Consider the following 13,402-nt stretch of genomic DNA (forward strand, 5'->3'; position numbering starts at 1 on the left):
TTTACTTATGAAGGGTAGATTTGATATTGGTCTGTAGTTGTTAATAATAGAGGCATCTAGGCTCCGCTTTTTTAAAAGGGGTTTGATAACTGCAGTTTTTAAGGCTTTTGGGAAAGTGCCTGATTGGAGAGAGTTGTTAACTATTTGCAATATGTCTATTGCTAGGCAGTCAAAAACATTCTTAAAGTGGTTGGTAGGTAAAGTATCAAGGCAACAGGTGGATGGCTTCAGTTGTGTCACAGTTTCCACAAGAGTTTTAGAGTCTATGACATTAAAGCATGTCATTGCCATGTTACTTATTATAATTTATAATAGTCAGGGTTCACTTCCTACTGAATGTTTCCTTGTTAAATGACAGCAGTACAACATTAATGCAGTTCTCAGATCTCACTAGAGATTCTAATTCAGGAAACAACATTAGTTGTTTTGGTTGTTTGATTATTTTATTATCAAACAAAGGTCCTAGTCTGTTTGATTGACAAGTGAGATGATCAGGGGGGCAGAGTTTATGCCTCCATAATAACAGTAACCTGGACAGAGGATTGGATAGAGAGGCTCACTAAAGGTGCAGTCAGTAGCAGAGTAGATATGAACCCTGGCTTCCACATCATAGAAGGAGACCAGACCCTCATCATAATCAACAAACACCCCCACCTTCTGGAGCTCAGCTCTCAGAGGGAGACGGACAGCAGGTTTATTTCTAAATACAAACCCATCCTTGTCGTAGTAAAGAGTCCAGTAACCCATCTCAGGAGTCACTATGATCTTGCCTTTTCTGTCGATGGACTCTCTGGCCACTCCTAAACACCATGCAGTCTTGTCTTTAACCTGGACCTCAAAGTAAAATCTCCCTGAGGAATAGCTCTGCCTTGTGAGAACATGTATATACTGTTTAAATCTCTTAGGGTTGTCTGAGAGTTTCTTCACTACACCTCCATCATGTACTTGTTTCCCATCCTCAGACAGGATGAGACGGGGTTGAGCTGTATCAGGATCCAGAGTCACGTTTACTTCATACTGCTGGACCCTCTTCAGTTCAGCAGCATCACACAGCTTCTTCATCTGCATGCTCAGTGTCTCCTCCAGCTGATCCAGGGATCTCTTCAAGGTCCCTATGTATGACGGAGGACGGACCTCCACCGTCGTCCAGTCCCTGGTAGGTGGAGGATTCTTCAGGGATCTGAAGGCCTGGAGGAAGTGGAGGTGGTCTTTAGTGTGTGAGAGCTGCTTCACCTCTGAGCTTCTATTGGTCAGATCTTCTATTTCCTTCTCCAGCTCTTTGATGAGGTCTTCAGCTTGTCTCTCTGTGGATTTCAGTCTCTCTTTAACTGTTTGGTTGAAATCATCCTGCCACTTTTCAATGCAACGCATCAGAGCAGTGATGACCTGCAAACCATCAGCAATGTCTCTGTCTGCATCTCTCTTGCTCAATTCTACTGCGTCGTTGATCTCCTTAATCTTTAGTTTTCTCACTTGGATCATCTGCTGAACTTCAGCCTCTATCTTCCCCAGCTGGGCCGTCTTCACGTCATATTCCTCCTTTAGAGGTACAACAGGATGGGACTTGTGGTCTGTCTCTGTGCAGAACTGACACACACACACATGTTCAGTTTTGCAGAAGAGCTCCAGTAGTTGATTGTGTTTCTTACACATCCTGTCTTCCAGACGGTCCATCGGCTCGACCAACCGATGTCTCTTCAGGACTGCGACTCTCTGATGTGGCTCCAGGTGGGTTTGGCAGAAACACATGAAACACTCTAGGCAGGACTTCACAGACTTCAGCTGGGTCCCAGTACAGACGTCACAGAGAACTTCTGTTGATTCAACAAAAGGCTGCTCTTTTACTTTTACATTCGTTCTAAACTGAGCAGCCAGCTCTGATAAGAGGGTATTGACCCGTAGATCAGGTCTTGTGTGGAAAAGCTCGTTGCAAACAGGACATTTGTACCGTACTTGTTCATCCCAGAACTTTGTAATACAGGTTCTGCAGAAGTTGTGTCCACATGGTGTGGAAATTGGACTGCTGAACACATCCAGACAGATGGAACATGAAAAGTTCTCTGCAGACCAGGAAGTGTTAGCAGAGGCCATTCCTAGACACAGACAACAAGGTTTATGTAAGGAGCAATACCATTATTTTTCTAATTCAATGAAAATAACGGAAAGAGAGGTTTTATATTCTTCCAAAGTTGTGCTTTTTTACTCACCTTGTTGTGGTTTCTGTCTGTCAGACTATTTGTTTCAAAATGCGTGTTATTTTTCTTCTGAACCAGAGAACTGCTTCCACGTCGGGGCCCGTGGGGATACGTGGCTTTGGTTTCTATGAACCTTAGGTTTCGTTTCCTCATATGACGTCCTCTCCTCTCCTCCACTAACATCTGGCTCCGCCCCTAACACTTTATCCACCACCGATTCGATTTTTAACAAAGAGAGCAAAGAGCAAAGAGCTGTTTATTGGCGCTACGCTGCTATTGGAACTCATCCCGGCCGGCGGGCACGCTCACAGTGCACACTCGAGCAGCAGAGCTATGAGAGCAGCAGACAGCATTCAGGCTGAATAGAGTAATGGCTGTTAGGTCAGCTCCTGGTTGAAGGTGTGTGTGCCAGGGACGTGCGGTCAGGGGGGCAGAGCCCCACCTGTCATTGTGAAAAGAAAAAACTACTGATGATAAAATGCATTTGAAAATACGTGTTCAATACCTGTTCAATTAGAGCGGCGACGCGCGATGTGCGTCAGAGGTACTGGCTGCCTCACCAAAGATTGCGCAATCCCTCACAAACTGGGTTAAGCCCATGCGCCTTTTGCTTTCTCACGGTTTGTCACCAATGTTTGTCTAATGCAATGACACTTTTATTGTGGCGACACTTTCCATAAAATAGTAAATGTATTTTGTGTATGTTTATAACATATTTAGTCTTGCTTATCTGACATAAAACCGCACTGTAAAAGCATGAGGTGAGGCAGCCAGTACCTCTGTCGCACTGAAGGGGGCGTATGACTTTACAAGTATGCTTTGAGACGCATTGAGACGGAGGGACTTGTAAAACTAAAGGAAATAAGGAGGACTTTTATAACAAACTCAGAGATTTTTGTCCAGAAGGATTGGAGAATGGATTTCATTTACAAGTAAAGGTGCATACACTGATGCATATACACTGCAGTATATGCTTATATTTGTATTGAATGAGTGTAATTAAATACTAATAGTAATTGTGGAATTGCGATCAAGAACACACGGAGCATAATGCGCTTTTTCTCTGAGCTGCTATAAAATGAACGTTCTTCCTTGCCAAATATGTACCCTAACTATGTGTGTGTAAAGAATGTTGATATGAAACACAACCAGTAGTCAATGTGCAAGCTGCCAACTGATTGGTGAGTTTAAGCTACTCTATTGTGTTGATATATTTGTAAATCTGACTCTGAAAAAGTCAGTGCCTCACCGGCCACAAACCTCACCACGTGTCACTGGTGTGTGCACACACAGATCTGTACTGCGGTAGCGTCGTAGACTGCAGGCCCACAGCGGATCATCATTGTGCATCATTGTGTGTTAGCGATTAGAAAAATATATAGTCCCGTCTCCCTCATGTGAGTCAAAGCTTGCAGTCCTGTGAAAAGAAGACAGAAACCTTCTCCTTCTCCCTCCTCCCTCGGTGCGGTGCGGTGCATGGTGGTGGGTAATGGAGGAAAATAAGGAAGTCATTAATTAATTTGTAGCAGGTGCCTGTAGTTTATCTTTATCATGCAATGACATGCAAAATAAAAAGATAATCATGTCTCAAAATATCAAATAAATAGTCTAATTAGATATACTACACAATAGGGCTTAAGATATTCTATGTAAATATGTTATAGGCTACAGTGTGTGTCAGGAACCAGTCGACGGAGTGAAGGTCCACCGTTTGAAGGACTAGTGCTCCCCCTGACGGTCGAAATAGGCATTACACATAAGCCCAGCGATAACACTATCTAATATCGCTGACCTAAAATATGATAAAATAGAAACAACTGAAAGAATAAAGACATTCCATAAAGATGTTTTTGAATATATGATGACAAATGATGATGGGGACAAAATCAGGATTCAGGAGAGCTAAGAAGACAATTCAGTCATTCAAAGACCTCGGAGAATTAATGTTTTCATTCTTAATGTTTCAGTGAACTCTTTTTGCAAAGACTGTTCTTACATCATCAGTCGCCACAAAGGATGGGATCACCCATCTCTCTCTTAATAAGGCTGTGTGTGTGTGTGTGTGTGTGTGTGTGTGTGTGTGTGTGTGTGTGTGTGTGTGTGTGTGTTTCATTCAAATCTGGGCTACCTCCAGAGTAAAAGTTCTTCAAATATTTGACTAAACAAATCTAAATATGATCTATGTAATGTAAACAAACATAATGTACATTCGACGGAAAATGTAACAATTCCATTTCTCGCCATTTTTTATTGAAATCAGAAAAGTCAGCAAAGATTTAATTCATTCATTCATGATTCAGAATAAATCAACTATACAACTAGTATTGTAAAGATTATTATGATAAAAAAACTGTATCCTCCAAAGTTGTTCTACATAACTAAAACCATTTACAATATAATTAAAAAAAATAAAAGTATATATATATATGGAGAACACATATTAAAGAATATATAGTGGAATATAAAAATGTATGTATATACAATATAATGTATATAATGTATAATGTATAATGTATATTTATAATAGTCAGGGTTATTTTTGTCCTTGGTAAATTACAACAGTACATCATTAATGAAGTTATCTCAGATCTAACATAGCAGATTATTCAGGAAATATCATTAGTAGTTGTGGTTGTTTGTTTAATTTAATATCAAACATTGTCTTAGTCTGTTTGATTGACAGGTGAGATGATCAGGGGGGCAGAGTTTCTATCACCACCTGATGATGGGCTGAGGAGTGGATAGAGAGGCTCACTAAAGGTACAGCCAGTAGCAGAGTAGATATGAACCCTGGCTTCCACATCATAGAAGGAGACCAGACCCTCATCATAATCAACAAACACCCCCACCTTCTGGAGCTCAGCTCTCAGAGGGAGACGTACAGCAGAGTCATCATCATTAAATATCAACCCATCAATGTAATAGTAAAAAAAACTCTGCGACGAGAGTTCTACATTTCTACAACCTTCAGGCGCGCACACACACACATACACACAACAGAACATGATACCTGATATTGTAACTTAGAGGATAGTGAAATATCAAAAAACTATTCAATCGGATAATAATTGCACTATTTGAGGATATTTGCCTACCCGTCGCTCATGAGGTCCAAGAAGAACTGAGCAGAATCTGGCTCTGTCCTGCTTATATTGCCTGTGAGTTCTGTTGGTAAGGCTGCCTGGGTTTGTGACGGCATAATGAGGAGAGCGTTCTTGGTCACCGGTTTATTCAGACGCGCCAGTGTGAGTTTATTGGGGAAGCGTAATGCATTCACTGCATGCTTTTCTGAATCGACGAGTTAAGTATCTCAGAATTATGGGATACGTTTTGATGGCAAATAAAAACGATGCTGTATTCTTCTGAATGAACCAGATAATCCCAAGAGAAGCTGCGTTAGCACAAATGATAAATAAACTTGTTTAGTTTTTCAGGATAAATATAGTCTGACAACACGCTATGTGTGGTGGACGCCTAGTGGTCCTTTTGAATTTGTATAGGCTGAGGCTGTTGTCGCTGTTAAACCGCCAAGCAGAGCGTCGTGTCTGGGAAGGTGGCCTCTAGGCCTGACCATGTGTGGGTATCGCTTCTCGGCCTTTTGGCTAAGACAGTGATCACCTCAATTGGCTGTCTATATATTGTCTTCTTTGTGGCAATTATATAGCAGTTGTGGAGGAAAGTGTTTCATTTTCTAGATGAACTAGGGTGGACAACCTATCTGTTTAAACCCATCATCAAGAAATCCATTGTCCAGGTCGTTTGCGATAAGGTAAGTGGATTTTATTGTTTTGTTGTGTTGGTACTCACTGTTTTTTTTGTTTTTATATATCTTTGATTTTAGTTTTTACTGTTGTTAAGCACGTGGTGTCTCCGCCATGTCGGTTAACCATACCGGTATGAGGAGGCACCATAGTGTACGTTTTAAGTTCAAATCATTGAATGGATCATTGATACAGATCTCACGGCTAGATTTCTCAAGAAAGCACATCCAAGGAATCCTGAAGTTTAAAGCAAATGACCTCAACTGTATTCTTACTCTGCCCTTTAACAAAGGATTCGATGTGAGCTTCCTTTCCGCAACAACCCTGAAAGAGTTTTGGACACGCTACGACACGGTAAAAGACCAGTTTTCAGCATTTGAAGTGGAGAGACTAAATGACGACTCCATTAAAACGGTAATCGTCAGGATGTTCAATGAAACTGTAAATGCTGATGATATCTGTATATGGCTGGCAAGATACTGCACTGTGAGGGCCCAGGCCACCAAGGTGAGAGATGAGGATGGCATCTGGAACTGTGCATGGAGGGTCCCCATACAACAATGGCGGGACCCAAACGGTTTCCAGGGCCTGAAACATCTCCCATCCATGATGGTTCTTGGAGAGAACAGGGGCTACATTCACTACCAGGGACAGCCCAAGCTCTGCCGCAAGTGTGGTGAGCAAGGGCACCTGGCAGAAGCGTGTGCCAAGGTTGTTTGCGGCAAATGTAGAGAAGTTGGACACTCTTTCGAAGAGTGTACCAATGGCAGGAAATGCAACCTCTGTGGAGACTCAAACCATCTCTTCAGAGATTGCCCGAAATCCTTTGCTAACAAAGTAAAACAAAATGCAAAGAAAATGGCTGACGAGAGTGCACAAACAATTCGAGACACCAGGCTGGAAAAATCAACTCTCCCGCCAAATGCAGTGATTGGGGGAGAGGCGGCAGAGGGGGAGGGGCCTGAGATTGCCCCACCAAGTGGTGGGGTGATAGAAGGTGGTGGAGACCAGGCAGCAGGCGGATCTGAGTCGGGTTCCACTTCAGACTCTGACGAAACCGGGAGTCTGGTAACAGTCAGCCAGGGGGAAGAGTCTGAAGTGGAATCCAATGAAGCCTCCCTCTCTGGAGCCCAGCCTGGTAAGAGAACAGTGTCAGAGTTGTCCTCTGAGACCGAAGGAGCCTCGGAGAAGAGGGGAAGAGCTGGCTCCTCAGACAGTCGGTCTGTGGAGGAGGCCAGAGTCTTCCCCAACAACCCTCCCAACACTCTCTCTTTTTTAAATATTGCACTGCAATCAACCCCAAAGGACAAAGGAGTTTTTGACCGAACTAGAGTCTGGGAGGGAAATGAAGCAGAAAACCTTTACTCATCCCCTATTGAGATAAAGGGAGAGCTTCATTCACAAAGCATTGGATGACCTTTTTAAATGTTTTTAAACCCAGACCGTTTTATTTAGTCTTTTAATGCTAGGCTGTAATTTTTTTACAATAATCATGGTGCTCACTGTATCCACACTAAACGTGAGAAGTGTGAAATCAACAGTCAGAGCACAAACGATCGTCTAACAAAACAAGAGCGTCCCGGGGATTAGAGTGAGGAACACTCTCACACATACACACACATATGCCTGCAAGCGGAGTGCAGTGCATGCAGCATATGTTTGACAAGCACGTCAAACTGAATTTCAACAAATTGACCAGATCGATTTGTGTGTGTACGTGGAAATATCGGACATTTATTTATTTACACAGATACATCAGCACAGTCATGAGCCAGCAACTTGAAGCATCAACTTGAGCCAGCAACTTGAATCATCACTTCATCACATCATATACACAGTATGCGGCCGCAGGGTTTACTGTTCTTTCCTCGGTCCAAGAAAAGAGAGTCTTAATTTATTTGTATTCAACCAAATACAAGAAGGGATCTCCTGCACAGTGTATGCCGGTACGTTGAGCGCTGGTGACGCTGGCTAGCAAGCAAGCTAGGCTAGCTAGTTAGCTCGGTAGCATTCCAGCTACTGGGCTAGCCCTGGACGGACCTCCTTTCGCCCCTGATCTTCTTCCACCCGGACTAAACCACTCCACCTGTCTCGGCACGGATCACGTCGTAGCCTGGATTTCACCGCGACCTGGCCTGGTGTCTGGCGGCGTCCTACAGCTCATCATCAGCATACCTCCTTCCACACCGGGAACGCTCGGCTACAGCCCAGCTGATTGAGGACCCACAACAACGGTCAGGACCCCGACTGCTCGCTACGGCCGAGGTGGCCGCGGCGCCGGCTCAAAAAGGTGGACACCTTTTTCCTCAGCTTCGCCGTGCCCCCTGGTTCGTATCAACATGTATCTTTATACAAGATCTCCCATGGCCCCCTGGCTCACACTTTCCATCATCTGTTTTCTTGCTGTGGCCCAGTCCCCTGGAGACGCAAGTAGACATTTGTGTAGGCCAGCAACAGCCTTCAATGGTGGTGGCACACGGGACTTTAGACTGTTGCCTAGAGACGCTTCCACTCTCTGGATCACCTTAAATACAGGACTTCCTAGTTCGTCTGTGTCATACTCTCCACTGTATTCTTTTATATTACTGCAACAATTTACTGTCTCTTGCCTCCCACTACCTGCCAAACTCTCTATAAAACAAAACAGCACTATGCAAAAAGCATGCTTTGGCCTTGCTTTTAGGCGCATTGTAATCATTCTCATGCTATTTATCTCAGGGAACATACACCCCAACCCAGGCCCAGCTAGTGCTATGCATGCTGTCCCTAACCTGGCATTTAACGATTTCTGTGATCGCACGTGTATGGGTTTCTTGCATGTTAACATTCGCAGCCTGTTACCCAAACTCGACCTGTTAAAAACTTGGGTTCACACTGTTACACCTGATGTTCTTGCTATTTCTGAATCGTGGCTTAAGAAAAGCATTGCCAACCCTGACATTTTCATACCAGGTTATAATATATTTCGTCAGGACAGAGCAACTAAAGGAGGTGGTGTCGCTCTGTATGTTAAAAATCATCTGCAATGCACTGTTTCTCTGTCAAAATCTGTCCCTAAGCTACTTGAACTGCTAGTGTTAAAGATCAAACTGTGCAATAATTTCTCTCTCTCTGTTGCTGTCTGCTACAGACCACCCTCTGCCCCACTCTGTTCTTTAACTGTTCTCAGTGAACTTCTGGCACCACACATCTCCTCCGAGTTCATCTTATTGGGGGACCTGAACTGGGACATGTCTAACCCCCCAGATCTGGTTGTTCAACAATTTGACGCCCTAAACCTCTACCAAATTATTTCAGAGCCCACCAGACTTAATCTAAAATCTCCTTCATCTGCTACGCTGATAGACGTCATCCTCACAAACGCCCCCTCTAATTATAAATCTGGTGTCTTCAGTCAAGATCTGAGTGATCATTGCGCTATTGCCTGCATGCGCTCCAGCTCCTCAGTTAAGCGCCCACCCGTGTGCGTCTCCAAACGTTCCCTGAAGAACTTTGACCTGGAAGCCTTTCTTCACGACACTGCTGCAGTAAGCTGGGGCAAAATTAATACCTTCCCTACTTTGGAGATGGCCTGGTCCTTTTTCAAATCGACCTTCGGCCAGATCATCAATAAACACGCTCCACTCATAAAATTACGGATTAAGGATCGTTTCAGCCCCTGGTTTTCCCGTGATTTGGCTGCTTTAATCCGCCAGAAGAACGCCTTATGGCGAAAAGCCCGTTCCTCCCAGTCTCCTGCTGATTGGCTTGCCTTTCGGCAATGCAGAAATAAATGCACTCAGGCCGTCAGAAAAGCCAAAGTCACTCATTTTCTGGACAAATTTGCATCCTGCGGCTCAGACGCCAAAAAGTTTTGGAAAACGGTTAAGTCCATGGAAAACAAGCTTCATTCACCCCACCTCCCCAATGCTATGACCTTTGATAACATTGTTGTTACTGATAAGTCTCATATGGCCTCGCTTTTCAATCAGCACTTTGTTAACTCAGCTCATGTCTTCTCTGCCAGGCCCTCCACTGCTGCTCCTTCACTTTCACTTTCACCTACAACCCCCAGTTCTGGCACTTTCTCTTTCAGACCCATCACAACCTCAGAAGTCTTAGAGAATCTCACCAAGCTAGACTCCAACAAGTCAGCTGGCTCTGATGGGCTCGACCCCATGTTTTTAAAAGCTGCTGCTCCTGTCATTGCCGTTCCCATCACACGGCTTTTCAATATGTCTCTGGAATTGTCCACCTTTCCTTTAGACTGGAAATCCGCACTTGTCTTCCCCCTCTTCAAAGGGGGTTCCAGCTCTGATCCCAATTGTTATAGGCCTATTTCCATCCTGCCGTGCCTGGCTAAGGTCTTAGAGAAACTGGTTCATAAACAACTCAGTCAGTTTTTAACCTCCAACAACATCCTGTCCAACTTACAGTCTGGGTTCCGGCCAGGCCATGGGTGCATAACAGCTACACTGAAGGTCCTGGATGATATTATTTCCTCCCTGGACTCCAAGCAAACCTGCATTGCTGCCTTCATTGACCTCTCTAAGGCCTTTGACTCCGTCATCCACCCCATCCTCCTACAGAGGCTCTCCAGCATCGGTCTATCACCACACTCCTGCAACTGGTTCGCCAGCTACTTAAACAACAGAGTCCAGCAAGTCAAATCTGAAAACATCAAATCAGCCCCTCTCACCATCTCCAAAGGGGTGCCACAGGGTTCTATTCTAGGCCCAACACTATTCTCCATCTACATTAATGACATAACCAGGAATGCCGGCAACTCCAAGATCCATCTCTACGCTGATGACACCATCCTGTACTCAGAGGGCCCTTCTCTCCACTCTGCTGCGGCCACTCTACAACACAGTCTCACTTCTGTTGAACAGCATTTTCATAGCCTTCATCTTCTCCTCAACACCAAAAAAACCAAATGCATCATCTTTATCCGGAAACACACTCCCACCCATGTCTCAAAAATCCTCTGTGCCGACGGCTCTGAACTAGAGTTTGTCTCCAGTTACAAATACCTTGGCCTCTGGTTGGATTCATCACTCTCCTTCACCACCCACATCAAACACATTCAGTCTAAAGTCAAAGCTCGTCTGAGCTTCCTTTACCGGAACAAGGCCTCCTTCACCCGTGCAGCCAAACATACACTCGTCAAAATGACCATCCTGCCCATCTTCGATTACGGTGACTCCATATACAGAATTGCACCTCACTCCACTCTCAGCAAACTGGACCCACTCCGCAATCCGTTTTGCCACTGGGGCTCCATTCACCACTCACCACTGCGACCTCTATAACCTGGTAGACTGGACTTCCCTTCACACCAGACGGCTCCTTCACTGGTTTCTGCTCATCTACAAAACCATTCTTGGCATCACACCTTTCTACCTCTCTTCTCTTCTGCACCTCTCTCACCCTGCCCGCAATCTAAGGTCCAGTGCATTCATCAACCTCTCCATCCCCAAAGTCCGCACCGTCTTCGGACGCAGTGCCTTCCGGTTCGCTGCAGCCTTTGACTGGAACACCTTACAAAACACACTTAAACTTTCTGTCTTCACCTCTCTCTCCGTTTTCAAACAAAATTTACTACAAATTACAGTTGACTCCTGCACTTGCTAACAGGCTTCTTGTCATGCTCCATTGATTAATTGCTCTGTATTGTATTGTATTTTATTGATTATATCGTATGTACTGTATTATATAGAATTGTTCTGTGTAATTTATTAACCTTGTTTCACTTTTAGCACTCCCCTCCCCCTTCCCCTTCAGGCTGCACTTGAAAATAAGAATTTTGTTCTTAATTTGCTTGCCTGGTTAAATAAAGGTTAATAATAAAAACGATGTTATCCTTTCTTAACAATTTTAAGTCAGATGTGTTTTTACTCCAAGAATGTGCGCTACCGTTTTTAAACCACTACAGGAGATGGGAGGAGAAATGGCCACAAAGATCCTTATGGAGCGGGTCGAATGAAAACAAAAACGACGGGGTGGCCATTTTAATTAAGAACCCCTCCATCCTGGTGAAGGGCAGCACTGTGGTGAGAGACGGAAGGGCACTTTTAGCACACTTGACTTTTATGGGAAGGGATTTTAATCTCTTAAACATTTACGGTTTTAACAACAAAAATGACAGGCATGACCTTTTACAAGACCTGCAGCCCCACATGCTAGGCAGAGTGCCATTAGTTTTAGGGGGAGACTTTAATTGTATTTTAACAAGGAGCGATCGGAGAGGAGCGGGGGAAGATTTTAGAGTAGACAAGACGTCGGTTTTATTGAAGGCTCAGTGCAGGGATTTTAAACTGAAAGACTGTTTTAAAACCTTGCATCCAAGAGAGGAGGGCTTCACCTGGTTCAGTAGTGATGGTTCCAGAGCCTCTCGAATAGACTATATTTTTACCAGAGACTGCCCGCCAACCGATGCTAGATTAACCCCTGTTTTCTTTTCCGATCACGCTATGCTCTCCTGCACCCTTTCACTCCCTTCAGGTGAGACAAAAGGTAGTGGTCTGTGGAAACTGAATTGCTCCCTGATAGAAGATATAGATTTATCCATTCAGTACAGGGAGCAATTCAGTCAATGGCAGACCCTCCAAGACTTGTACAAAACACACGCACACTGGTGGGAAATGGTGAAGGGAAAGACAAAGACTTTTTTTAGAAAGGCAGGGATAAAACTTAAAAAAACAGAAAAATAGATGCATGGTGGGGCTGCAGAAAAGACTACAACGGTATTTTAAATTAAGACAACAAGGTTTCGACTACAATCATGAAATAAGAGAGGTAAAAGCACAAATGTCGGTTTTAGCAGAAATGAAAAGCAAGGGTATTATAATCAGAAGATAAGAAAGAGACATAGAAGAAGGGGAAAAATGTACCCGATATTTCTTTAAAAAAATTATAAACAGCGGGGAGGGTATCTTTAAATTAAAAAAGAAAAATGGGGAACACACTGAAACGCAAGATGAAATTATGGATGAAATAGAGTCTTACTACAGAGAGCTGTATAATGAAAAACGTATAGAAGAAAAAACAAAAGAGGAGATCCTGAATAAAATACAAAAGAAAATCGGTGAAAGTACGTTTTTAACCCGGGATTTTAACCTTTTAGAACTTTTCAATTGTTTGTCTTGTTTTAAGAGGGGTAAATCGCCGGGGGAAGATGGGCTTCCAATCGAATTTTATCGGACGTTCTGGGACATTTTAGCAACCGACTTGTTGACTGTTTTTAAGGAATTCCAAGGACTAGGCCGACTACCAGACAGCTTTAGATCAGGGATAGTAAAACTATTACACAAAAAAGACGACAAGACTGACCTAAAGAACTGGAGACCAATTACCCTTTTAAACGTCGACTGTAAACTTTTTAGCAAACTTTTAGCCAACAGAATGTCTGTTGTTTTAGGGGATGTAATCCACCCGGATCAAACCTGTGGCATACCGGGGAGAAAG

At 43.8% G+C, this 13,402-nt stretch overlaps 1 protein-coding gene across 1 annotated transcript; it reads right to left on the bottom strand.

Moving 5' to 3' along the window:
* Positions 1–322: 322 nt before the first annotated feature.
* LOC311369846 (E3 ubiquitin-protein ligase TRIM39-like) lies at positions 323–2,310 on the bottom strand. The gene is made up of 2 exons (XM_084488065.1): positions 2,208–2,310; positions 323–2,093 (listed from the first exon to the last, which is right to left on the bottom strand). The coding sequence occupies exon 2, from the start codon at positions 2,089–2,091 to the stop codon at positions 463–465; it is 1,629 nt and encodes a 542-aa protein (XP_084344191.1). The 5' UTR covers positions 2,092–2,093; positions 2,208–2,310; the 3' UTR covers positions 323–462.
* Between the last annotated feature and the right edge of the window lie 11,092 nt (positions 2,311–13,402).

This window comes from Micromesistius poutassou, assembly GCF_964030765.1.
Source record: "Micromesistius poutassou genome assembly, chromosome: 24".
Classification (NCBI taxonomy): Eukaryota; Metazoa; Chordata; class Actinopteri; order Gadiformes; family Gadidae; genus Micromesistius; species Micromesistius poutassou.